The sequence below is a fragment of the Molothrus aeneus genome, chromosome 8 (genome assembly GCF_037042795.1).
Source record: "Molothrus aeneus isolate 106 chromosome 8, BPBGC_Maene_1.0, whole genome shotgun sequence".
NCBI lineage: Eukaryota > Metazoa > Chordata > Aves > Passeriformes > Icteridae > Molothrus > Molothrus aeneus.
The window spans coordinates 32,781,710-32,809,357 of record NC_089653.1 but is presented as its reverse complement, the minus strand read 5'-3'; the positions used below and the strand labels follow the sequence as shown (position 1 = coordinate 32,809,357).

General features: G+C 45.3%; 2 protein-coding genes across 5 annotated transcripts in view; one reads left to right on the top strand and one right to left on the bottom strand.

Moving 5' to 3' along the window:
• CTBP2 (C-terminal binding protein 2) overlaps positions 1-9,813 on the top strand; it is a 132,406-nt gene extending 122,593 nt beyond the window's left edge. For all 4 annotated transcript variants that reach the window (XM_066554992.1, XM_066554993.1, XM_066554991.1 and 1 more), the window contains 7 exons: positions 898-1,042; positions 3,562-3,768; positions 4,327-4,541; positions 4,938-5,068; positions 5,929-6,056; positions 6,647-6,764; positions 8,280-9,813. In XM_066554992.1, the coding sequence (XP_066411089.1) occupies positions 898-1,042; positions 3,562-3,768; positions 4,327-4,541; positions 4,938-5,068; positions 5,929-6,056; positions 6,647-6,764; positions 8,280-8,460 (1,125 nt within the window). In that variant the 3' untranslated portion in view covers positions 8,461-9,813. The remainder of the gene's footprint in view (positions 1-897; positions 1,043-3,561; positions 3,769-4,326; positions 4,542-4,937; positions 5,069-5,928; positions 6,057-6,646; positions 6,765-8,279) is intronic.
• The window catches only part of ZRANB1 (zinc finger RANBP2-type containing 1), a 44,854-nt gene continuing 26,917 nt past the window's right edge, over positions 9,712-27,648 (bottom strand). Inside the window, exons 6-11 of the mRNA XM_066554994.1 lie at positions 26,392-26,463; positions 24,948-25,146; positions 20,738-20,858; positions 19,770-19,899; positions 15,822-16,051; positions 9,712-14,284 (exon numbers count right to left, since the gene is read on the bottom strand). Coding sequence (XP_066411091.1) covers positions 14,066-14,284; positions 15,822-16,051; positions 19,770-19,899; positions 20,738-20,858; positions 24,948-25,146; positions 26,392-26,463 — 971 coding nt within the window. The 3' untranslated portion in view covers positions 9,712-14,065. The remainder of the gene's footprint in view (positions 14,285-15,821; positions 16,052-19,769; positions 19,900-20,737; positions 20,859-24,947; positions 25,147-26,391; positions 26,464-27,648) is intronic.

Below are 27,648 nucleotides of genomic sequence, written 5' to 3'. Positions count from 1 at the left end.
GCAGTGTGCATGACTGTTTCTGCTTGGAAGCTCAACTGCATGTAAATACTTCCCCTAAAAGTAAAGTTAAAAGATTATATTAGATACCTCAAATGAGGTTTGAAGTGATCAGAAATCACTTCCAAGATCTGGGAAAGAGGAATACAAATAGCATCAGTGCTGGTCTTTGCAGATTCTAAATTTGGGGGAAGGAGAATGGGAGTTTTTGGTGAGACATTAATAGGTGAGCCAGGCTTTGGGGGGTTTGGATGGGTTTTGGGTTTTTGGAGCTCTGAGGTAAGTTATGGTGAGGACAGATGAAGGTCTGGATCTTCATTGAAGGATTCAAACCCCAGCCCTGTGTGACTGTGCAGCCTCTGCAGAGCTTCTCAGGCCCCCTTGAGAAGAGCCAGGGAAGGTGGGTGGGACTGGTGAGGCCAGGGTTTCACAGGCACAAGGAGGTGGAGGCATCAGGAGTGTCACACAGTCCTGTTCAAGCCAACAGACCCTGCTGCAACACCTCATTCCTTTCCAAAAGCAGAATTACTGCTGCTTGGAAGCAGAGGGGTTTGCAGATAACCACCTGGAAAAGGGTCCAGGTGAGAGACAAACGTGGTTTTCATCTGCCTGGTCTGCTCAGATGTAACATCATAATTTTCAGACATTCACCAAGTCCATTCCCAAAGCTGTTGGTGGGTCACACCCCTGCAGGGTTTGGTGACACCTGGCTCAAACAGCAGGTCAGCAGTGAAAATGTCCAACTCCCTGGGTCACATTCCTGATTCTTGAGCTGCAGGTGTCTTCCCAGGTGTGCTGGTGGCTCCTGACTGCTGTGTTCTGTTGCAGGTGTTGAATGAAGCTGTGGGGGCCATGATGTACCACACCATCTCCCTGCCCTGACTGCTGTGTGTGTTGCAGGTGTTGAATGAAGCTGTGGGGGCCATGATGTACCACACCATCACCCTGACCCGGGAGGACCTGGAGAAGTTCAAGGCCTTGCGGGTCATTGTCCGAATAGGCAGCGGCTACGACAACATCGACATCAAAGCTGCTGGGGAGCTCGGTAGGTCCCAGCTCTGCACCCTGACTCCTTCCCCTGCCCTTCCAACCCTTTAAAATCAGCACAGGGATCTGCTGCTTCCATGGGACCATGCTGGCACAGCACAGTTCCAGGCAGAACCTCCGTTCAGCCCCTAAAGTTACAAGTGCAGTTCACATTTTTTGCACACGGAGAATATTATGACAAGAAAACATGACCATGAAGTGAACAGAACTGTGCAGTTTTAGAAGGCAGCTTTTGAGTTCATATCATGTTAAATTTGCTCTGTCTGAATCCCTCATTCCTGCACTGTTCCGAGTTCCAGGTGACCCCTCATACCACTGGATATTTGTATGGTTGTTCTGTTTTTGGCACAGGAGAGTTGATACAGCTTTAGAAAAATTGGAGGAAGGGTGTTTTATTATGTTTTGAAAAGCAAGATCAGTCTCTTGATCTGAGCTGGTTCTCTGAGTCATGCCCGCTGCGCTGGGAGGCGCTGGGTTGGATGGTGGAGCAGGAATTGTGTGTTGGGTTGTTGCCACCTCCTTTGCCATCTCATCAAAGGTGCCTCAGGAACTTGAGAAGGGCTTTTAGTGTGGATTGCCAAAAATAGGGAGGGTCATGTTGTAAGACAGTGCTGGGGCCACCCAGTTTCCAAACTGGTTTGGGTGGTCACAGGGACTTTTGGCTGCACACCCCCAGCTCCAGGAGCTTAGTTGTATCCCTGGTTTCAGCAGCTGAGTTAAAACAGGCTTTACTCATCTGATCCCAAGATTCAGTCTGTGGAGCAGCCCTGCAGTGGTGTTTGGGATGTGTTGTATTAAAGGTTATCTCTGGGGAAGTGAAGAATAACAGCCATTCCACCTGAGCTGTTTTACAGAGATAATTGCGATAAGAGAGTCGCAAATAGTCATTCCTAAAAAAAGCAATTCTCAATACAGTGAATTGTTTTCTTTTTTCAAGAGCAGAACAGTGTCTCCTCAGTGTAATGGTTTCTTCATGTTTTTAACTCTTATTGTTATTATGCATTATAACAACGTTCTGAGGCTTTGAACATCAGGAAAGGAAAGATATAACGAATAAAGTAATGGGATACTGCAGCATAATCCTTCTTTTTTTACTTGGCAAATTGGGTGGCCAAATGATGTGGTTCCGAGTAGAAAATGTAATGACTCCCCACAAATGTAGCATAAAGTTTAATTGGTATTGCTTTCCATAAGGTGGTCTTTAAACTGTGCAGTCAATCAATGACCAGTGCCTAAACAACGGTGCCTGGCCTGGGCTGGGCTGGGCACCAGTTTGAACCCATTAAAAGGCACCCCCAGACTGGGATGATGGGGTTGAACCATCATTCATGGGTGTTTAAGGGGCACAGAATGTGGTGTTTGTGAGGTCCCCAGAACAAGGTGAGAGATGAGAATTTGATTCCATGTTCTTAGAAGGCTGATTTATTATTATATTATATTATATTATTTATATTGAATATAATATAATACAATATAATATAAATTATATTGTATATATTATACTATTATATACTATACTATTACATTACATTATATTATATTATATTATATTACGCTATACTAAAACTATACTAAAGAAAGAGGTACATCAGAAGGCTTAACAAGAATGAATAATAAAAACTCGTGACTGACTCAGAGTCTGACACAGCTGGCTGTGATTGGTCATTGATTAAAAACAATTCACATGGAACCAATCAAACATTCACCTGTTGGTAAACAATGTCCAAGCCCCATTCCAAAGCAGCAAAACACAGGAGAAACAAATCAGATAATTATTGTTTTCATTCCTGAAAACAATAATTTTGTTATTGTTTTCAATAACAATTCAATTTGAATTGTTATTGAATTCAAATTGAGGCTTCTCAATTTGAAGAGCCTGAGGCTTCTCAGCTTCCCAGGAGAAAATCCTGGGCAAAGAGGATTTTTCAGAAAATATCATGGTGACACAGAGTAAATAGCAGTGTAAGGAGCTTGTGGGCAGGGCAGCTGGGAGTCACCCCATTCCACAAATGGGTCCCTTAGCCAAGGGACAGGAGCTGGCAGGGCTGGCATTGGGCAGGGCTGTGATCTGTGATGTGTGTGTGGGATCTGTGATGTGTGGGTGTGATGTGGGATCTGTGATTTGGGATCTGTGATGTGGGATCTGTGATCTGTGTGTGGGATCTGTGATCTGTGATGTGGGATCTGTGAGATCCATGATCTGGGATCTGTGATGTGGGATCTGTGATGTGGGGTGTGTGGGATCTGTGATGTGTGATCTGTGATTTGTATGTGGGATGTGGGATCTGCGATGTGGGATCTGCGATCTCTGATGTGGGATCCGTGATCTGTGATGTGGGATCCGTGATCTGGGATCTGGGATCCGTGATCTGTGATGTGGGATCTGGGATCTGTGATCTGTGAGTGGGATCTGTGATGTGGGATCCATGATCTGTGATGTGGGATCTGTGATCTGTGAGTGGGATCTGTGATCTGTGATGTGGGATCCGTGATCTGTGATGTGCGTGGCCTCCGCAGGGATCGCCGTGTGCAACATCCCGTCGGCGGCGGTGGAGGAGACGGCCGACTCCACGGTGTGCCACGTGCTGAACCTGTACCGGCGGAACACGTGGCTGTACCAGGCGCTGCGCGAGGGCACGCGCGTGCAGAGCGTGGAGCAGATCCGCGAGGTGGCCTCGGGGGCCGCGCGCATCCGCGGGGAGACGCTCGGCCTCATCGGCTTCGGTGCGTGCCACGCACGGGGGCGGGCTGCTCCTGAGGGGCTCAGAGGCTCCGCACAGCCCTGGGAAGGACCCAAATGGAGCATTTCCAAACCCAGAGCCACCACAGTGGGAGGGTGTGAAATGGGGAGGATATCTCGTGGGTTTTTGGGGAGGGAGCTGTTTGTGAGCTCTGGTTGAGTCCCTGGAGGAGCACTGGTGAAACACAGTGGGGTTTTAGAGGGACCACAGAGGTAGTGCTGCTGTCCTCTCCCAAAAATACCCCATCCCTGAGCCAGAGCTACACCAGCCTGGCCTTCTGAGCCGCTCTGGCCTGCACAGTGGCAGGGCTGTGTAAAACAGAGCTTAAGTTCAGCCACAGCTGTAGAGAGTTTCAGCGTTAGAGGTGGGATCGGCTAATTAAATGCAAAAGCTTGTTTAAATGGGGAAACTGAGGCAAGGGAATGCCTGGGAAGCCCAGCAGCCCCCATGGGACAATCCTCAGGTCCTGCTGGGATCTCAGCCTCATGGACACAGGCGATTTGGCTCAGTTAACTCGCCCTGTCCCTTCCCTTCGGCACAGGTCGCACTGCGCAGGCGGTGGCGGTCCGAGCCAAGGCCTTTGGCTTCAACGTGATCTTCTATGACCCGTACCTGCAGGACGGCATCGAGCGCTCCCTGGGCGTCCAGCGGGTCTACACCCTGCAGGACCTGCTCTACCAGAGCGACTGCGTCTCCCTGCACTGCAACCTCAACGAGCACAACCACCACCTGATCAACGACTTCACGATTAAGCAGGTAATTAATTCACCCTCACGTGCGTGCATGGCCAAGGAGAGCTTGGGAGGTGGCAGGGCCTGAGTGCAGGAGCTGGGCACAGATCCCTCAGCTTCCCCAGCAGCTCCAGAAGAGCTGCTTGCACCCAGGTGTGTCTCCCCACGGTGCTTAGGGGGAGCAGTGTCCTGCCAGGTAAGTGATCCCCATCCCTCTGGTGCAGAGGTGATGGCAATGGTGGGTTTTGTTTGCCAACTCCAACCAGAGATGGAAAACCCATGTGCAGCGGGGTGGGGTTGCTCTGGGGCTGGAGCAGGAAAAGCAGGATGCTGCTGCAGCTGGGGCAGCATCCCTGGGTGGGGGTGAGGACAGGAGGGTGGGTGCACCCAGCTGACCCCACCCCTGTCTGGGCCGTGGCAGATGAGGCAGGGGGCGTTCCTGGTGAACACGGCCCGCGGGGGGCTGGTGGATGAGAAGGCCTTAACCCAAGCCCTGAAGGAGGGACGGATACGAGGGGCCGCGCTCGACGTGCACGAGTCGGAACCGTTCAGGTAACGCCGCGGCTCGCGGGGTGCCATCGGTGTCACCGTGCGTCCTGGCACGGCCAGGGGTACCCAGCATCCACTGAGAGCCCCTGGGCACACAGCCCAGCCCCAGGGGACAGTCCTGCTGCTGTCACCCTGCAGCAGCCATCAGTTTAGTCCAGCACTGGGGCTGTGTGTGCTCAAAGGGACACTGGGAGCTTGGGACAAGAACCCAGCCTGTGTTTAGCAAAAACCCCAAAACATTCACTAGCCCTAGAGTACAAATTCACTGCACTCAGTGCTGGGCATTTTTGTCTGCAGCCTGGGAAGGGCTGGATTGTAACTGAGGGTGCAGTTTTTCTCACCACAGAAATATTTAAAGAACAAAAAGTTTGCTCCTACACAAGGGGAACCCCAGTGTCCACCCCTCCCATCCTAGGATCACCCACAGCCTGTCCCTTTATCCCCACACTGCTGCAGACACCCCCAAACATTATTCCCATGGGAGCATTTAGCCCAACCACCACATGGGTTGGTGTTTCAGCCCTTTTTTCATGCATTTTCAGAAGGCTGCATTTTCTGAGCCCTGCACAGAAGCTGTGCTTCCTCCCCAGCACTTCTGTGGCCATTTTGGGCTGGCAGGACTGTAAGGCCAGGGAATCACAGAATGATTTGGGCTGGAAGGCACCCTAAAACTCATCTAGTTCCAATTCTTTGCCATGGGCAGGGACATCTTCAACTAGAGCAGGTTCATCAAGCCCCATCCAGGCTGGCCTTGGAAAGAGTGTTGTATATGCAGAGGGCAGGCCACAAGCCTTTTGCTGTTCATCTTTCATTCTTTGTTCAAACATTGATTAATCTGTTTGTTTGTTTTCCTCTGCTCCCAGTTTTGCTCAAGGCCCCTTGAAAGATGCTCCCAACCTGATCTGCACCCCACACACAGCCTGGTACAGTGAGCAGGCGTCCCTAGAGATGAGAGAAGCTGCTGCCACCGAAATCCGACGTGCGATCACAGGTACCAGCCCTGGGGATGCTGGGCTTGGCTCCCTGGCTGCCTGGAACAGGAGCCAGGAGGAGCAGAGACAGGATTCACCCTGCCCAGGGGAAAGGGATCTAACCCCAGTTTGCTTCCCAGGAAAAGAGCTGAGAACCCAAAGTTCCCTGTTTTGTTGTGACTGGGTGATGGGTTTTGTGTTAGTTTTATTTTTTTGATGGATGGGCAGATACTGGTGTCTGTGACTGGGGAGAACAGGATAAGGAAGCTGCTCCTGTTCCTGGTGCTGACCCACAGACACAGCACTGCATTCCAAAACCAAATCCCAAGGTGGTGGGCACAGCACTCCAGCAGAAGAGTGCTTCTCTTCCCCTAAAAGTCATCCTCAAGGGAGCAGCTCCTCTGAAAGCCAAGTGTTGGGAGTGAGGGTGGGTCTCCAACCCTGCCCCTCAGGACAGCCCAAACACCCTCCTGAAACAAGGAATGTGGATATTTTTTCCTCCCACCCTTGACACTGACAGACATAGTGGAATTACAAGCATTGCAGCTCGCTGGAGGGTGATGAAGCCGGGCCCTGCCCGACACAGACTCACCTTTCTCTCCAACTCCAGGGCGCATCCCGGAGAGCCTAAGGAACTGCGTGAATAAGGAATTCTTTGTCACGACGGCCCCGTGGTCAGTAATAGACCAGCAGGCGATTCATCCCGAGCTCAATGGTGCCACGTACAGGTGAGCGGGGGAACGGGAACACACAGGGACACCGGGAACACACAGGGACACCGGGAACGCCGGGAGCACCCGCGGCCAGTGGCACAGCCAGGGTGGGCACCCGGGTACCCCGGCTGCTTCACCCCCTCCCCGGGGACCAGCACTCACAGCCCAGGGGTTCCTGAGGGGGCTGAGCCAACCCCAAAGGCTGGGTGATCCCTCCCTTCCCAGAGCTGCATCCCTGCGGGCTGGGAGTCGCTGGGCAGCGTCTCTGGAAGTGGCAGGACCCCCCCAGATGCTGGATGTGAGTTCTGAACTGCAGCAGCAGCTCGGTGCTCCTGTCCATGAGCAACCTCTGTGAGCCAGGCCCAGCTCACAGGTAGGTTAATGAGCCAGGGGAAAAGCTCCAAAGATAGGGCTGTAGTCAGGTGACCCAATTTCCACTTAATCCGAGATTAAGGGCTACTTACTGCTCTGTTTAGATGGCTCCAAGTGTGCTGGTACGAGACATTAGGCTCAAGGAGCTGGAGCATGGGCTCATTCGGGGTATCACCACTGCCAAAAATACTCTGAGCTACAAAATACCCTGCAGGGCACATCAGGTCATGTCAGGCAGAGCCAGGCCAGAGTTACCCAGCAGCAGAGCCCCAAGACAGCTCCTGGCAGCTCCTGGGCCATGCAGGCCCCAGGCAGGGAAGGCTCCCTCTGACCTGGAGAAAGCCTCCCCTGTTCCCACTCTTGTTCCCAAACACGTGGGCAGTGCCAGCACCCAAGGACAGGCCTTGGCTCCCCAGCTTAACCTGGCTCTGCAGGGAGCTGCAGCCCTGGAGCCCCTGTGAGCTGGCTCAGCTCACCACCTTCACAGGCAGGTGGAATTCCCTTCCCCTCCCAGCTTCCCAATCCACCTTGCCTCAAGGCAGTGCAGCTGCAGGGAAGTGGGAGCCATCTCAGGCCTCACATGGCCACAGAGCTCCACATGGTTTTGTCCTCATTGCCCCCACATCACAGCTGAAGAAATATTACTCTCCTTTTTCAAACTCACTGTTGCTTCTTGGAATGTGTGCAATTCCTCTTGCTCTTGGAAAAGCTAGATTAGATCTGAGCCCATCTTTGAGCTGTGCTGTTCCACAAGGAAGATGCAGCTCCAGAGAAAACTTACAAACCAGGTGTAGGTGTTCAAGGTATCCACACACAGGGATGATGGGGACAGCACACCAGCATCTGGGCTTTCAGAGAACATTCCAGAGGGTTCCTTACCCAAATTTCCAAAGGAGAAGGGCTTCCCCATGGTGCAGGAGGCTGTGAGAAGGCACAGAACAAGCTGCAGGCCCGGTGGTGAAGCAGAGGACACTTACCCAAGGCACAGCAGTTGATGTTTAACTCTGAGCTCTCCCTTGTAACTTCAAAGGAAAAGCAAACCTGGCTGCAGGAGGGAGGTGGGATCTCTCTGCTGTGTTTTCTGCAGTGGTGGTGGGCTGAGGGGCGTGTGATGAGCTGTGCTGTGACAAACCTGCCTCTCTGTGTCCCCTGGGCCAGGTATCCCCCCGGGATGGTCAGTGTGGCACCAGGAGGAATCCCAGCAGCTATGGAGGGCATCATTCCCGGAGGCATCCCTGTCACCCACAACCTTCCCACAGTGGCACATCCTTCCCAAGCTCCATCGCCCAACCAGCCCACGAAACACGGCGACAACAGGGAACACCCCAACGAGCAATAGCAGATAATTTAAAAACCATTCAATAAACTTAGGACCAAGAGACATTGGAAAAGAAGTTATACATGAACTAAAAGAGAAGAATTTGATACGAAATTTGTAATGTTGATTTTGGACAGAGGCATCATTGATGTTCCAGTGTTCCCAACAAAGTGACAGCAACCAAGACTGGGGAGAAGCCCTGGAGAAGTCACCTGCTCCCTGCAGTGCTGAAAACTAGGATGTGATACATTAATGAGCAACTTCTGTTATTGTGTGTTGAGTTTCCTTCATCTGTGCATCAATCACATGAATAAAAATGAATTTCTTTTCCCCCCTCAATTCCTTGGGAAGGACAGGGCTCCTGCACTGTGTCCAGGCCACTGAATTAAGCCATCTTTACAGAGCTAACAAGAAACCATTGTGTGGCTTCAGCCCTTTCCTTTCTCTTGCATCTGGTGACCTCTCCTAACAGGGGGCAGCAGTCCTGGCTTAGAAGTGGAAGAAAAAAAAAAGAAAATGCTCCTCCTCCTCCTTTTTGCAGTGGCCAGTGCCGTGTAACAGGATTTCTCCTGCCAGGTCTAAGTTCCAGCCATTCCAGCTGGGATCTGTGGGATGGGAAGGGCAGGAAGGGCTCCTGGCAGTGACTACTGCCCTCCCAGGCTAAGGAAAACCAAACTGCCAGTCTCTTCTCTGCCCAATACACTGAATAAAGTAGCTGTGCATCCACCTACGCCCTGCAATGATGCAAGAAAAAATAAAAGAAAAAAAAAAGAAAAAAAAAGGAAAAAAAAAAGAAGAAAGTATTAAGTTTCACACACTATTTGTACTCAGATATATTTTCTCAGTTTTAAATCTGCAGCTATTTTATCAAGTGGAAAAAGTCTTGAGCTGGAAAGGGTTCAAGAATAATGTTGCATTTCCTTATGTCTCAGGAAACACTTTTTATGGTAACTTGTCAGACTGTCTATGAACAAAATCCACTTTTTTAGACATTGATAAAAGTCCTCTTTTCTTCACGTGATATTTTATACAAGAACACTTCAAGATGTGTTATTAGATGTGACTGATTTTAACAAATCCTATTAGATTTGTATCAACTAGTTACATGTTATATTCATAGTCTTTTGTGAATCACCGCCTTTTGTTTTTAAAGATGGCCTGTTTTGAGCCTTTGTATGGGTACATTCCTGTTTCTGTGACAAAAAAAAAAAAAAAAAAAAGAAATCTTGAGCTGTCCCAAACAGACAAAAAAGAAACCAATGGCTATCAGTATGTTTTGGTTTAGTGTGTTACCGTTACTGTATTTGTTTATTGTAAAGGTGGACATTTAGCGTTCAGTGCAGTTTTCAATAAAAAGTGATAAAATTTCTATAATTTCTGAAAGGCAAGAGCTCTCGCTGCAGTCTGGGGCTTGGAGACACTGAGAGGTAACCATAAGGTACAGAAACATAATTCTGGTCATACTTGGTGCATGTTTACAGTCCAGTGGGAGGGGAAGGTCCCTTCCAACTCAGACCATTCTGTGATGAAGAGATCACTGTGGGTTTCCACTAAGTACAAAGGCAGCTACAACTCAAACAACGTTTTCTGTACATTCTCAAGAGCTGAAGCATTATCAAACCATTGGAAAATAAAGCCAAAAAAGTGCTCAAGAGGTGCTGCTGGCTTTGAGCCTCACTGGGCAAAAGGCCTGTCTGTCCTTGTTTCCACCCTTCTTTACCACTGTGTCCAAGTGCCACACACATGGAGTTAGATGGGGACTAAAATAAGCTGAAACCAAAGTGTCCAAGTTACAAAACTCTGTATTTTGTTTGCTTAAACTGAAAACTTGGTTACCAGCTTCAAACATCCAAACAAGAGGTCACCTGTTACAGAATGATTGCTCCTTGTCAGTGCTCAGCACAGCCCAGCAGTGAATTATCCGTGACCTCTGTGAGAAACTGGGATAAATAAAACAGGTCAGATACAGGTAGCGTTTGGGAGACACCAAAATGACCATCAAAACCAAGAGGAAAACACTGAATTGATGTTAAGGTTTAGAATTGTTTTAAAAATAAACAAGCCCTGGTACTTTGTCTCTCGATAATCTGGTCCCTCCCTGCGCCGCAGGATCCGTGTGCCAGCACTGACTCCAAGCTCACAAAATGCTGGAGTTTGCATCCAACACCCAACTTCCCTTTCAGCCAAAACCAAGGTCAGAAGTGCCACAAGCTCAACAGGAGCAGAGGTTAAGCCATCCCAAAGGTTACAAGTGCCTGCAGGGAGAACACCAGAAAAACATGCAAAGATTGGAGCCATGGAAGGGGAAGATATCATCACAGCTGGGAGATGCCAAAGCACCAGGAGCTGCAGCTCTCAAATGGAAAATTACTGGGCAAAGAAATTGGAAATGAACAGTTGCTGCTGAAGGTTTGTGGCTGACAGAGCCATGCTGCTGTTGTCCCACTCAGGGAAAGCAGACAGGAAGGCTCTCCTAGGATAATCATCTTTTTCTCTAGGGAGAACTCCAGAGATGTCAAAGTAGCTGTCAAAACAAGCAGCTCCAAGGTGACAAACACTGAATAAAACCTTTTAAAAAGTTATTAGGGAAGTTACTGAATAAAAGGGGGAAAAAGGAAAAGCAGAAATTAAAGTCTCCACACACACAAACCACCCTGGGTAATGGAGGAAATGCAACTCAGGGGTATTTGCCATAAGCCATGCAGCAGAACTTTGGAAGAATCCAGAATTACTAAATTTTAATATATTAAAAACAAAAGAAATACAGGGATTTTCACTGAGGAGGTCATAAATAAAACCAGAAAAAAAAAAATCTTGACCAGCTGTAAAGGAGGTAGCAATGAAAAGCTAAGTTCTGTGCTAGGAAAGCATGTGCTGCTGCAAGCAATATATGAGGAAAATAACATTGAGAAACCCAATTTTTTGTATGTATTTTCATGGCTGAAAGTGCAGAACTTGCTGACAAGCTGCAAGGGAGTGTGTGCAGATTAACCTCAGTGCCTGTAAACTTTCAGGTGTGTGACTGAGGAGCCACAGACATACACTGACTGCAGTGCGAGCACAAAGCCGGGGGTTGCAGCTCTTCAATCTACCAGTACAGGAGGTTTGGATTACTCTGATTCTGGAAAAGATTCTGGAAAAGCTCCCAAAGGGCCTGTGAAGCATGTGAACCTGAACAGACCATTGAACAGCACATCAGAACAAAACAACAATGATCAAGGAATCCAAGTGATCCAAAGTACCAGGACTGTCCTGCCGGAGCAGTGAGGAATTCGTCGGTGCATGCGTGTGAGAAGAGCTGAACTGAGCACGGGGACTCCACTGCCTGGGGAGGGCTGGGGGACAGGGGCACAGTGCAGGCTGCCCATGGGCACCAGGAGAGCAGGGCAGGACAGCTGGGCCACTGTGGCTCAAGGTAGACTTTCACATTGGTAATTCTCCCCTTGGGACAAGCTTTGCTTCCCCGAACAAACAGCACTGCCAAAAGAACGTGGGTGCGAGGTGAAAACTCCACAGCATCCTTGAGCAGCCCATGGAATCAGGGGCTTTTCCTTCTGCCCACAGGGCAGCTGCTCAGGGGCAGGCTGGGATCTGAAGTTACAGGTCTGGCCACTGAGAGCTCCTCAAGCTGGCTGAGTTAGGACCCCCGTGGTCACAGCAGACACATAAACCACTGCAGCACAGGCTGCACACCAGCTCAGGGCACAGAAATCCTCATCCCAGCTTACCCTGCATTCAGCTCCCCTGACAGAAAAGCTTCACATCCTCAGCTAGACGAGGTATAAAAGGATTTCACTGCAAGGTAAGGTTAAAAAAACCCCTGATTTAGAAAGGGAACTTGAAGCAGGACCGTGTGCTCATGAAGAACCCCTGTAGTATCTGGGGTTGGGTGGTGAATTTGGGTCACTCACACATGGCAGAGCAGCATTCATCCTTCACCTGGAAATCTGGGCATGCACCAAGCAGAGGAAATCTAATGGCCAAAAAAGGTGAAGACATAATAAACCTCAGTGGAATCTGGGACGGGAGAATTGCAAAATTAATACAGTACTTCATTATTTCTTTACTTTTGGTGTCATCACCAAGTTTCTGTAGGAGTTGTGCACGTTTCAACACCATCTAAGCAGCATTTGGAAGAAAAAGCAGCAACTTCCTCAGGGTTTCCATAGCTCTGAACTACATAAAAAATAGGTGCTATGGGGCTTCTTTCCAAATTCTAATTAAAACAATTTCATCTACTGCAAAATTTCTTATTTAACCACCACACCAACAAAAGTGCTTTTCAAGACAACCTGAATTGCACTGTATATGTAAAAACTGGCATTAACCTTTAGTGTTTCAGTGAGATTTTTAGATAAACTTTATCCATTACAGGTTACATGGCTAAAGTTATCAAATATAATAAAAATTTCTACTGGAGAATATACTCTGAACTTACAGTCTTAGGAACTTACATAAGTTTAAGTATGGCCACATCAATCAACATGCAAGAAATTCCCAGGTTTACATACTGAGAAATACATAACAGTGCTTTTAAACAACTTGAGCATAGATTCTTTCTTTTTAATTAGAACTGCCAAGTGGATTCTCACTAGATTCAGTGACCGAGGAGTAACCTTTAAAAAGGTGTTTTTTCATTTGCAGCAAAGTTTGAGTGATCAAAGAATAAATGATAAAAATGATGTAATTTGTAACACAGCAAGACTGAGTTTTGACAAGATTAAATTCTCAATTGTGTTCAAGTTCTCAGATTTCACACAATTTTGTTTAGTGTATGCTCACAGGAATAAAATCTTTTAGGTCACTTCTCTGAATAAATATCCTTATGTATACTGAAAGGAATCTATTAACTATTAGAAGAAAAAATAAAAGGCAAAAAAAACCCCAAAAAAGCTTTTTCAGGAAACAAATCATTTCACTCAATGTAAATTTAGCTTCTCTTCCAGTTTGTTCCGTAGAGTTTAGACTTTATTATGTGGGCACAGCAATAACTAAAATATTAGTAAAATAATGAACGCATTTTTGCTTATGACTTGCTGTGGATATCTGTGCAAACAAAAAAAACCTCTCGCAATCTGACCTGGGCACTAGTGAGATTTCACAGGAAAAGGCCTTTCAGGGAAATGTGTCAGAGTATCTAAAAGGTGATGGAGAAGACCAGGTTTTACTGTAAAAGAATCTCAGAGGGAGGAGATATCCATCCAGCTCACATGTGCTTTCAGAAGTGCCCTTAGTTGAAGAATTTCTCTGCAATAATTAAGATGCTGGTATACGTTTCCTATTACACAACCTCTTACACAACCACATGCGGTACATTTATAGACAGATTTACAGTCAGAAAGAAAAATGGGGTCGGTTTGGTTTGGTTTTGTTTTTTTTTTTTACCATCTTGATAATAAAATTAGCTGTTTTTTGTTTCTTTTTCGTGTTTTTATACAAACTGCAGTCCAGCCCACTCGGCTCTCTGCGGGCAGCAGGATGAGCGTTCCATCCTCTCCCCGTGCCGTCGGAGAATCCTTCCCAGCATGTATCCCCTAGACCTGGGTCGCTCCACACCCAACTGCTACAGCACAACGCTCACTCGGGGGCGCACACTCTGCGCTGCTCATTTGCACTTTATTCCCCCTCACTCATCGTCGTCATCCTCGTCCTCCTCGCCGTCGGACAGGGACGTGCAGGGCCGGATCTGGCGGTAGCGGTCCAGCCACTTCTCCACCATCTGGGTGACCAGCGGGTGGTTGCGCCGGCGGGAGCTCTTCTGCATGGCCACCAGGACGCCTCCCTCGGTCACGCAGCAGTCCAGCCACTCCCGCAGCAGCTTCTCCTGCTGCTCCTCGTTGCCTATCTTTGGGGCACACAAAACACCAGCAGTGAGGCTTCCCGAACGCCCAGCGCCGGCCCTTGCGCCCCACTGCATCCTCTCATCTTGTCTAGGATTCTCCCCATCTCGGCTCTCTTCTAGGCACTCACTCCAAAGCATCACACCCACAAAGGGAAAACTGATGCCCGCTGCATTTTTAACCAAAGGCTCTGGAAGTACTCTCCAACTCTTCTCCTCCATTTTAGTTTCTTTCTCCATTTTTCACATGTCTATTTCCAGTACGGCCTTCAGTTATTTTTAAGCAGCTATTTATCTACAGTAGGCATCATATATAAAGAGGGAAGTCCTAACAGAGCTTTCTGGCTTTACAAACACATTTTTATAAGTTCTCAACATGAAATATTTTCTCTTGTAAAATATAACAAATATCATGGCTTGCTAAGGAAACATCCCTTTCTCCCAAACGCCCAGCGCCGGCCCTGCTCCAAGCACGCCCCGCTGGATCCTCTTAATCTCGTCTAGGATTCTCCCAATCTTGCCTCTCTTCTAGGCACTCACTCCAAAGCATCACACCCACAAACGGAAAACTGATGCCCACTGCATTTTTAACCAAAGGCTCTGGAAGTACTCTCCAACTCTTCTCCTCCATTTTAGTTTCTTTCTCCATTTTTCACATGTTTATTTCCAGTACGGCCTTCAGTTATTTTTAAGCATCTATTTATCTAAAGTAGGCATCATATATAAAGAGGGAAGTCCTAACAGAGCTTTCTGGCTTTACAAACACATTTTTATAAGTTCTCAACATGAAATATTTTCTCTTGTAAAATATAACAAATGTCATGGCTTGCTAAGGAAACATCACTTTCTAGACATGAAGCTCGTATTTTTCTCCTTTTATTTACAGAATGCCCAATTTCTGCAATTACTTCAGTTTTCCAGCCCTCCCCTCACCCATGCACACCCTTCAGGGAAGTAATTCCACATTTTTATCATAGTTATTAAAGCAAAAATGAGTTGAGTTTCATTAGAATAGAAGGTGGAAAATGCTGCAACTGTAGGCCAATATTTGTGTTTCATCTTCTAGGAAAAAAAACCCCAAAAGGCAGATTTCAGTCTTGCCTTAGTGACAGAACCCTTATTTTTGTGTCCTTTTCTAGGCATGCTGATATTCAGTGCTCTCAGGCACAGGGTGGGATTGTTGGGGTGTCCTGTGCAGCACCAGGAGTTGGACTGAATGATCCTTGTGGGTCCCTTCCAGCTCAGGATATCCTGTGATTCTATGATTCTGTGATTTACATGGTCAATGAAGTTACGTTGTCAATGGTCAATCAGTTATTTACAGCTGATTGACCACTGAGCTGTAAATAAGCATCAAATTTGTGGGAAAATACCTTCCAAAATCACCTGCAATGATGGGGAAGGGAGCAGCAATAATTAACCAGAATAGCACAGTCCCAGGAATTCTGTGGACACTAAAAATTCAGGAGGCTACAAATATTGCTGAGCTTCAGGGAGCAGCTGTGACAAAGTCCCCAGCACACACCAGGTGTTTCTTTCTTACCTCTTGAGCAGAAAGGAAGTGAATGTGCAATAATTTCCTCTCGCTGTCCACCAAGGGTAGAAAAGTAACAGTAACATCATCGTCAGTGTTCAAATTAGCACCAGCGCCTCGATTGCCATAGCCGTCATTCTCCATGGCAACCAGGGCGGAGAAATGGCCCCTCGTGTAGCCCAGAGCTATGGGACTTTTCCAACAAAAACTCTGTTCCCATAACAAAGGCAAATACACACCTGTGGGCAAGGAAAGCACAGGGGAAGGCTCAGAACCGCTGCTCAACAAGGAAGGATTTTGATACAAACCTTGTGGTTTGGGCCAAAGAGAAGCACATCACATTTAAAACCTGCATGGTTTGGTCTGCACTGACACAGGCCACACTGTGCAGTAGAGCTAATTGTTGTTAATTAACACAAGTCAATCTTTGCAATACAAGTTTAAACACAGGAGATTACAGTCAACCACTACATTACCACAGCCCTAAAATTTATGGTCTATAGTGCAGTGATGAACAAAAAACAAGATTAGAAAAGCTGCCTTTCATGTTTGATAATTCTTCTTAAAACTGAAGAAAAAAAAGATTCTGCATGACAGAAATAAAGGTTACAGTCAGATGTCTATTTTTACCAGAGCAAAAATTCCACCATCTGCTCACAAAACTTATCATTAAAAGAACTCACTGCACAAAATGTTACTCAGCACTGATGTAACCCATCCCAGAGAATGGGACTGCTCATATACAGTACTCACAGATTAAATTAACACACATCAATTAAAAAAAAAAAAAAAAAGGAAAAAGCACCAAAAAGCTGATACTACTTTGCTCAGCTACAACTAACACCTGATGTCACAGTTTCTGAGAACTGCACTTTTTCTCATCACCATTTTTAGCAATAAAGACAGCAATTTGCTCGAGGTCTCAAAATAAAACTGGAACTCCTTTCTTCCAGGAACATAAATAATTCTTGGTGTGTACTGCTGCAAGACAACTTAAGCAAAAGCACAGCTCACCTTGTGACAGGTTAAAAATAGCCCCACATAAACTCAAGTGCACATGTAGCATAGCAACCCCTCCTAGTACAGCTGCTGCTGCAAACAGCTCTTCCACAGCCATGGAGAGGGAAGGGCAACGCTAAAATGGGAATCTGAGGCAGGGCTGGCTTTGGAGGCTCTGCTGAAATGTTGAGCTCATCTTTTTGTACTGCAGTAAAAATAAATGGGGGCTACCAGTAAATTATTGTGCCTTTTTTTCTCCCCTCCTTGTTTTTGAATTAGCAATCAAGAGCTACCTGAAAGTCTTGCCATTTGTTTAAAGTTAAGAGTCATACAAGTTTTTACAACATCTCAATTTAAAGACAGATCCTTTCAATACCTTCTTAGCCCTCCTTCTTGTCCCCATTATTAAGTCTCACTCTAAAGCAATGTTAAACACAAAAAGTGAAGAACACAGGATAAGTGTTCACCAGAAAGTTTCAAACCTCTGCATTAAGGGAAAGAACCAAACATCCACTCAAAATTAAAATTTACACTGAAATGACATCCAGTCAAATGTAAGGAAGACAGTCCCTCAATTCCTGGGAGCACAGCTTTGTCACCTTTCAGGACTGAAACTCATCTGTTTGCCTCCATCTCTACACTGAAATTCAGCAAGTGTTTGGAAATCTTCTTTCACCATTGTTTCATCCTGGTGAAAATTCCACACTAATCATTTCCCCAAGACAGAAGGCTGCACTGCACTTTCCATTCCTCCTCAACACCGTGATGAGCTCCACAAGAAAAGAATTTCAAACATTGCCAGGGAGACTATCTAGTGCTCTTCAGAGTTATAAAAGTCACTCTGATATAAAGCCAGAAGGTCATGTAACAACAGTTGACATGAACACAAGCCACAGAAAATAAAGAGTATGGGCTGACACCTATCCTGAAGCCACCCAGATAGGATTTAGTTTCTGCAGCCTGACCTGATGATCACTTCAGTCAATCATTGCTTTTCCTGTTCAATTTTAAAAGCTGTACATTTGTGCCACTAAATACACGTGGCTAGACCAGGAGGGTCATAGCTAGGGCTTGAGAAAACAGATCTTCCACCACTGAAGCTTTAAGATTTAAAGAATTAACAGTCAGCTGGAATCTGGGGAACAAGGAGGCTGGCAATTATGGGATTCACAGCAGCTACAGCAAAGATGACAAGCTGGAACAAAGAATCCCTGGGAAAAAAAAATTCCTGTCAGGGAGAGTATTTTAGGGGTGGCTAAGAGGGTGCTACAAACTGAACCATCATGTTGAACAAGCATTAAAAAAATTCAATTCCCCATTTCCATTACAGAGTGGTTTGGGTTGGAAGGGACCTTAAAGCCCATCCAGTTCCACCCCCTGCCCAACCTTCCACCTTCCCAGGTGGTTCCAAGCCCGGTCCAACCTGGCCTTGGACACTTCCAGGGACTTTTCTGGTGGATGTGATGTTAAACAGAGGCAGGGACACCCCAGCACTCCCCAGAGCTCCAGGTGCTGAGCAGAGCCCACACACAGGCCCAGGGCAGGAGAGTCCTCCTGGCAGCCCACCCCATGCCAGGCCATCAGCTGGGTTTCAGCTGTGCCAATGGCACTGGATGAGCACACATTGACCACAAAAATGTGGCTGGCCAGGGAGAGGAGCAATTGCAGCTGCTGGGACACAGGACTCCAAGTTCACCTGTTCCCAGGGCTGTTTCCATGCATGCATGGATGGGGCTTGTGGCAAGCAAATCTCAAGCTGGAACTATTTGGCTGCCTGAATTCCTGACAACCTGTGTGCAGTAAAAGAGAGTTCCAGGCAACCAGTTTCCTTCTGGTTCACAGAACAAGAAAATTTCAGCACATTTAGGCCATGTAACACTTGTCTGCCTTGATGCCCAATCTAGGAAATAAAACCTTTGCAAACCTTAAGCCTTGGGAGTTAAAAGCAACAGAAAGCTGGAGTGTCAGATTTAAGTGACACAAGTAACTGTTCCTTCCCAGTCTTTCATAAACAAAACAAAAGTTAACATCTAACTACAATGACTACTAAACTTTTAGACTCTTCAAAAAGGTAATCAATTTTCCTACATGAAGTTTTGTTATTGCCCCAAACTTAGAAACCAAGACTCTAAATAGTTATAAATTATTGTTTAGTGTTTTCTACACATTATGGCCTTAGTGTTTTATACAGATCATGGCCTTGCCTCCTTCCAAAGTCACCACATTTTTTTCTGTCAAAACACAAAGACGTTTTGGGAAGTCCTCAGCTAAGCTATAAATAAGGAGTAGGTCATCACCAAGCAGATGTACTTGAAGCCAGGAACATGAACTGTGGGCAAAACAAATGTCCCAACCCCCTGGAACACACACAGCTCCTTCCCCATGGTTCTGTTTACAGCTCAGTTTGTGCAGATGCTCCCAATTCCCTCTCATGTTTTATTATTTGAATAATAAAGTATTGGCATGTCACAGAGGGGAAAGTTGCCCAAACACAGATTTGGCTTGCAAAGCAGAAAATGCATCTTTAGAAATCTACAGATGTTAAGTCTAAGCAAAACTAGACTGAATCATCTTCATATTTATCTTAAGGACAGTCAGGCTGTTCTGAAGCCAAGGAGGAAAAAAAAATTCAGAAAGAACCTGATCAACCTATGCAAAATTGTAGTATTCATGAGAAATTAGTCAGTATTCACACTTGCTGTAAAGTGTGAATCACTAAAACACAGATAAATTTTTTAAATTCCCATTTAAAGTATCATGCAATTCACTTTTACAGGCACCATGCACACTATAAAATGAAAAACTTCAGGTTTGGAGAGGATTATTTTGTTCTTTTTAATAGCAAATGAAAATTTATCTACAATAGTATTCCCTCCTTTTCCAGACAGTCACTTCATGTCCCTAGTGATTTACAGCCCACCCCTGTTGAAAAGTGAATTAAAAAAATGAAAGGCTTACCTTGGAAGCGGGTATATCCTAATGTTTCTCCCCGAAAACTCTTGTAATATTTTACTCCATAAACTATAATTGGTCTTCTAAGAATATGTGCAAGTACAAAAATGTGTGTCTGCTCCAAACTCGCTCCAGGCTGAACCAAACACAAAGAAAAACATCACTTGAAACAGAACTTACCATCCTCTACTTTAAAATTTGAAAAAGTTTTCAAATTGAGAGAGAAAATGCTTTTAAGAGTGATAAAGCTTTGACAGGAAAAACAAAAGACTGGAAAATTATTGGAAATAAGGAAAAACATTTCAGCTGTCAGCTGTCAGTAATAATTCTCTGTCCTATTGCCCAGATTCAATGTAATGGATTTCATTCCCCACTTAGAAGTGAAACTCTACATAATGTTAGGTCTAAAAATAATTCCTTCATCTGAGGGCACTTTAAGGCAAATACCTTTTGATGATAGGAAAAGGGCACATACAAAACAAATCTTGAAAAAATAGCACCAAAATCATGTTTATACTTTAAAAGAGGAGCTAAAAATACTGCCATAGCTGGAAGCTTATAGGAATGTAAATCTCATTTTGGAGGGGAGTTATAAAATCTCAGCTTGCTGGAGTTGGAGCAGTGTAAGCTGACAGATTTGGAGGTGTGTTTGGGAGGTCAAAGTGCAGCAGAAGCTGGATATTAAACATATGATTGCCTATGAGTTTGTTCTACAGACTTCACTCTAATACCACAATTCTTTTTTTGTGTTGCACTGCTTAGCAGGAAGCTCAAAAATTATCATTTCAAATTAACCTTTCCATACCAGCAGCAGAGCTTACCCAGTAAGATTTTAAGATCATTGTCTTAAGAGGAATATTCTTCCTTCATACAGGAATATTCTTATTCCCAAAAAAACTCTTCTAGTTCTGAAACTTCTTTCCAGATATCAAACTATCTTTTCCAAAAGCCCTCTGACAAAGGAGTTTTGTTACCTGGCTTGCAAGAGAGAGAATGAATGCCCAATCTTCCTGCCACTGTTCCTCTCGCAAGGAGAAATGTAAACCGAAGCTTTGGGAATACCACGATTCCCACTCTTTCCAGCGTGTGTAGAACCTAAAATGTTAGAGAGAGAGAGAGAAAAACAGTGGTAAAGGCAAAAATATTTACTCAACCAGCATAATCCTGACAGTAGTACTTAACCTTCATCCCAAGAAGGGGGAAGAAAGAGAGAATGTAGCAGGAAAACTGGATTTTGTTTTGTTTTTTTATCTTCAGGAGACTCCATTTATCAATCTTCATTTAAGAACCACTTAAAAATAAAAGGCAATGCCTACAGCAAACATGAGTCAAGTTCCTACCAGGCTCCTGCCTAGTTTGATACTTCTTGCAACAGGTTTGTGGGTTTTTTTTAAGTCTTATTTAGGCTTATTTAAGTGTTGATATACAGGGAGCATAAGTAAGACATTCCATTTCATACAGGAGGAGTTCTCATTCTTCTCACACAAAAAAAGAAAATAGGTATTTTCTATTTTTAACCACATCATGAGTCAATTAACTTCAAAGTGCTTGCATATCAATTTCCAACAGCCCATGGTTAAGAGGCAGAATCTGTTTTATACCAGATTTTGGAGCAAAGGGGTGGTAATTCTACATTATATGGAGTTGTAAAGCAGTGTGGATAAGAATCAAATGTGCAAAGTGGGATTTAGTTTAGTCATGATATTTTATTTAACCATTTACCAAGAAAAAGGACACATTAAAAGGAAGGTGTTTGCTTTTTAAAATTTTTAACTCTGTCCAACTCACCACACTATGGAAAAGCCATAACTTCGTATTAGGAACCAGGATTTAGGGAACAGTGCTAAGCCCAATTTTTAAACAATGGCCTTTACTGTGAAGACAAAGAAACCATTCTGAAGTTTCAGCTTATTAAAAATGTCACTGAAATGAACTCATTTAATTAAAACATGAGAATATCAGCAGGCAGTGAGTGTGTGTGGATAAGATCTTTCCTATGCTTTCAGTGAAGGTGGAATCACCCTAAAATCTTGATGTGTAGGACAGCAGCCACCAGCCCGGCTGGGTTTCCTGAGTCCAGCTAAAATCTTTGCATGGTTTAAATTCCTATTATTAAGATATTTGGATAGGTCTGAGCTAATTGACAGTAATATCTACAGGGAATCTTCTGGATCTGTATTCCACTTTTTATCCAAACACACCAACAATTCCACCTTTGAACCTGATAAACATTTTGCCTGTTTTCTCTCATAAATTTCTAACAGTACTTTGTATTAAATTAATTCATTCCCAGGTCTCCTGAAAGAAATTTAATCCAATTCTGGGGGAAAGAGAAGAAAAAAAAAAGAACAACAAAAACTCCCACACCACCAGAATCAGAGAGAAAGCCCAGAAAATTCAAGGGAAAAAAGAAAAAAAGGAGAACACCAAACTACTCCCTAAAAGCTGGATTGTGAAAGTGTTCTCCTAAAGAAGTTTCTTCCCTGAGTTGATCAGACAAGATTTTGATCTCATTTAAAGCAAACTTTTCAGGTTAACACAAGAGAACTGAATGCATCCATTAAAGAATAAAATTCTGAAAGTCAACTTAGGGCATGTGCCTATTCTCTAGCAAAAGCTAATGGTGGAATACAAAAACAAGCACTTCAAAACACACTTTTGTGTAAACTAAAAAAGTGGAGTTATTGAAAGGTGAGTGGAAAAGACTCCACAGGCCAGAGCCTCTGGGAACTTCACTGTGGAGGTTTTTCTGAGTACCAGACACAAGACTGTCTCTGGTAAATAGATTTTTCTTTGTTCAGCATCTAAACAAACACAACAAAATGAGGTCAAATGAGTTACATGAGTGTTTTCTGTCTGACTATAAAAATACCCATTTTTAAGTGTCTTTGTGGAGGCTTTGAAAAATAATTCCACTAGATAAAAGTTTAAGCAGGGATTGCATTTAAAAGCCTGTTCCAGTGATGACATCACTTCCTATCAGCCACATGTCCTAGCCCACAAAAATAAATGTATCTTCTCAAAAGGAATCTATACAGCACTTATAGGATGTACAGAATGATCAATTCACAACAAAATCTGGCTAAAAGATTTATTCTAAAGACTTGTTCCTAACAAGAACATGACTTGTTCCTTGAAGACTTGTTCTTTCTAGTCTGAAGACCTGTTCCCTTGAAGGAGCACATCAATCAGTTAAAAATTATACTTCTAATAAGGATAAGGATTACACAAATTCAGAGTAAAATGAAAATTCTGTCTAGACATAAACTAAAAAGCTTAACAAGATTGAGTAGCCTCTAAGTGAGAGTTATGTTAAGATAGAGCAGTAAGTCAACCACAATTAACACCAACATTTTAGGAAATTTGGCCCAAATCTCAGTAGTTTGCAGCATTTTTTCAGATACCATGTTTAGTTTTGTTACCATAAAGAACAAAACCTGGCCTATCCTAAATTTCTGTTCTGGCCTCATGGGAGCTGCCTGTGATGCCAGGGACATTCCTGCATGGTTGAGATGCACACTCCGTGCTGAACAACTCCAAAGCAGTGACAGATCCTCTCAGACACTGGTTCTTGGGAGAATTGCTTCTGGAGCACAACTTTCTGGAACCCAGCTCTGGATGCTAATTTGGGGAGTTCTCCCTCAACAGCACAGAATTTACTTACAGGTACCCCTAAATTCATCTTCTTGTTGACCTCCTGTACAGCAAGAGGACACGGACAGGCTCTTTCTGCAGTATGTGCTGACAGTGTTTCTCCTGTCCTTGACTACAAGAACATCAAAGAAATGATCATCTGTGACTGGATTATGAGTCTTTATCAGCTCATCCCTTAGTCCAGGATACCCTGGAGAGCTGCTGGACACCACTGGGAGAACAACTAAGATTGTCCCTCTAGCAGAAGGAAACAACCACAGTATCCAACTAAAGAAGGTCAGTGCAAAGCAAGAGAAGTTGTTTTACAGAATGATAAATCAATTTTATGGCCAAATGACAGAACCAGTTAAATGTCAACACTCTCGGCTTTACTGGCATTATTTAGAAGACAGAAGAGGGATAAAAAGTGCAATCCTGAGTAAAGGTGTAACTGAGCAGATGGAATGAAAACACTGAAAAGTTTATAAAGAATAAAAGGCTATCTCCTACTAACAATCTTCTGCACAGCTCCCACCAAGCAGCAAGGCATGGCATGTGCATGATTTACATTGCCAGGACACAAACTGCAGCTGCAGTATCTGTGGTTAGTGCATGCCTGACAAGTATAAAGCATTTTAGTGTTTGAAACGCCATTTGCTGAGCATCACACACCATCCCTGAGTTCACAGCATCCAAATTTCCAGTGCTCCTATTTAAAACATGAGATGAAGATCCCAGCTGGGACCATGGGGACTGGACAGCTTTGAGGAGCACAACCCACAGGCGTCTTGGGCTGCAATGCAGTATGTGGCTGGGGGTGTGTATTCTATTGCCATCTGTTAGAGATGGGGCAGTTATCTCTGTTCATTGGGCAGTTTTCTTTGTCTCTTCCACAACCAATCCTCCCTCTTCTGTCCATGGCCAGTGAGTGTCCCATCCATGAGTGTCCCTGCCTGGCTGATCCAATTCCATCATCCCATGGGGAGATGCTCCACCCAGGGGAGGAGCCAAGCATTCCTGCCTGGGTACAATCTGAGGTTTGGGACACCCCAGCAGCCTTTGCCCAGTGCATTGCCAGAGGAGCAGCTTCTGCTGCCCTGCATGGCCAGAGGGAGCCCAGGCCCATCTCCAGCAGCCCTGGAGCTGCAGAGGAAAACTCCCCCCTTGTGCAGGATCCCTGCTCCAGCAGAGCCACAGCTGGCACTGCAGGAGGGCTGAGCCCCCATGGGATGGGGCTGTGCCACCCCCCTGACACACAGGGGGTCAGCTCCTATTCTGACTCTCTCGGTGGTTTGTTGGTTTTTTTTGTACTCTTGCATTTGTATTTTTAATTTTCCTAATAAAGAACTGTTATTCCTATTCCAATATCTTTGCCTGAGAGCCCCTTAATTTCAAAATTATAATAATTCAGAGGGAGGGGGTTTGCATTTTCCATTTCAGGGGAGGCTCCTTCCTTCCTCAGCAGACACCTGTCTCTTCAAACCAAGGCTGGTTTAGGGGTGGCAGTGGGGTTGTGCTGCTGCAGCACGTGCAGAAGCTGCCCAGACTCACCAGTGGGAGCAGTCGTGTAAACTGTCGTGCAGAGCCTTGCGCAGCACGGAGTCCTTGTCGTAGATGCCCCAGGTGGCCTGGAGCACAGAGTCCAGCAGGCAGTCCCCGGCCGTGCGGTTCCAAAGTGCGTACAGCCTGCTGTCCAGGCGTGTCCCCAGCTCCAGGGACCAGTTGATGATGGGAGACTCCTCCTCCAGCTCTGCAACGGCACAGCCAGCTCTTAAACAAGCTCTTATTTATCTCAGGGAATTCAGACAGCACAATAATGGCATAGTCTCAATGATCTCCCCCTTTGCATGAATAAAACTCTGTTTTACACTCTGTCTTCATACTACAGTTGATGCCTCAGGTTTAGCTTTTCTATGTTTCAGGTTCTGTGCTGCTTCAGTGTGCTTCTGAGCCTCCTATTACGAGATGGTGAGCTTTGTGCCCAGAGCAGGGAGACAAAACAATTCCTGCTCCAGCTGGGCACCAAGGACAAATGATCCAAATCTCAGCCCAAGAGCACAAACCCCGTGGGCTGGAGAGAGAAAAACAAGCAGGGTGGGACTGCAGGGGCTAAAGCTGGAATGGGACAATGAACTGCAAGGTGCAAATGGAGCAGAACTGATCCCAGGGACAGAGCCCGTGCCCGGCCGTGCATTTTGGGGCCATTTTGGTTCATCTTGGGTGCAGCCCTGGCTGGGCTCTGGTGCTGCCCAAGGTGGATCCATGGAGGAGATGCTTTGAATAAATCCCTGCTTTATTCTGGAATTCTGTCCAGCCTCTGTTCTAGGGCAGCCTTCACAAGGCATCAACATGAACAGGTCAACTGCACTGGCTGTGGAAATTTCTTCTACTGTCAATAAAATAAACCAAAACCAAACCACAGGTCCCACATCATTTGTTTGAGAATTGTTACTGAAATGAAAAGATTTTTTTCAGTTTTCCTTAAAAAGCTTGTGACTCAAAACTGACTTTTAAAGATTTTTTAAAAGCTCTACAAACATGATTTCTACAGACTCCATTCTCCCTCTGCCTCATAAATAGACTGGAAATGTTAAAATTAAAATAATTTTACATGGGCATGTAGTGACAGGACAAGGGGGATGGCATCCCACTACCACAGAGCAGGGTTACATGGGATGTTGGGAAGAAATTGCTCCCTGTGAGAGTGGTGAGCCCTGGCACAGGCTGCCCAGAGAAGCTGTGGCTGCCCCATTCTGGAAGTTGCTGGTTTGGAGCAACCTGGTCTAGAAGGTCTTCAAGGTCCCTTCCAGCCCAAACCATTCTGTGACTTTATGAATTCCAGGGTGCAGATGCAGTTGAAAACATCCAATCTCTATTTAAAACATGTTCATGGACAGAGCCACGTATATACAGACATATGTAGTCTATTTTTAGTAAGAGACACATTCTCTAATGAAAAGCCAGGAGTGATCCCAGCTGTTCTCAGAGCATTTACCTTTCTGAACATCTCTGTCAAGTACTTCATCAAATAATTTTTCCTGGACTGTGGGCGGTAAATCTTCAATATCTGAAAAAATAGAATGCAAATACAAGAGTCACTAAATGTTACTGTAAAAGAGGCATCAGCAGCTGCTGCTCAGGAGAGCTCACAGAACAGCTTTAGCCCTATCAGCACTAACACCTCCTCTGGAAAGCTGTTGTCATGTGTGACCCAAGGCTTTGCAGAGCTGCTGAGGCAGGTTTGCATCTCAGCCTCACTGTCACACCTCTGATGCAGAAAGGATCATCACAGCAGGCATAGGGTAAGACTGGATTTCTCTGAAGGAGAAAGAGGAGAACTACTTTGAGGTGAGAAATTTAACAAAATAGTGTTTTTACTTTCAACCCTATTATATGTTAGCACAGCTTCAACCCTAAGCAATGCTTTTGCACCCATCTGGAATGGCTTCTCCTCTGCAGTCTATCCCAATGGACAGGTACAGTTTGCCAAGGGATGTGTTCTTCTCCAGAACATTCCCCTCCTTTGTGATCTCATTCAGGCTTCAATGAAACAGTTCTGAGAACCTCAACAGTCTGCAGCAAGTTAAAAAACAAGAAATGGGAAAACTATTGAGCTATGCCATAGAAAATGCCAGTACTGACAACTGCTCCAAGAGCATTACAGACAGAATTTGCAACTGCCTCATAAAAAAGAAGGGGAAAAAAAAGGTGGAAAACTGTACCATGGGCAGAACTGTTTTGTGACCGCTGTATCATTTGAAGCAACAAACACTGTCACACATTCTAAAACTCAGCATGTGCCACACAGTAAATATTTGCTCCTGGCCTGCATTCCAACAGAGGATAAGCAGGAAAGGGTTGCCAGGCAGAGCAGCAACCAGAGAAACTTCGCTGGTTTCAGCACAATCATGAAACTTCAACATGTGAAAGTTAAGGGAGTAATAAAATAGGAACAGGAACATCCAGCATCCCTTTAGGCACTTTAGGGGATAAGGACCGGGGCCCAAGTGGTATTTCAAGGACACAAAGATCTCTTTTAATTGCAGTGTGGGAGCTGCCAGTCCTGCTCAGATGTCCAAACCCCAGGGCTTTTAAGCCCACATTTAGGCACATGAGTTGCTACTGAAGCACATTAATGCCTGGTGCAGGCAGGGTGATGTGGGGTGGTCTTTTTTTTTTTTTAATGATTGATTGGGGCTTTTTAAGCTAAAACTGCTTGCAGTGACCAGTAATCAATGTAAAAGCTTGGCTC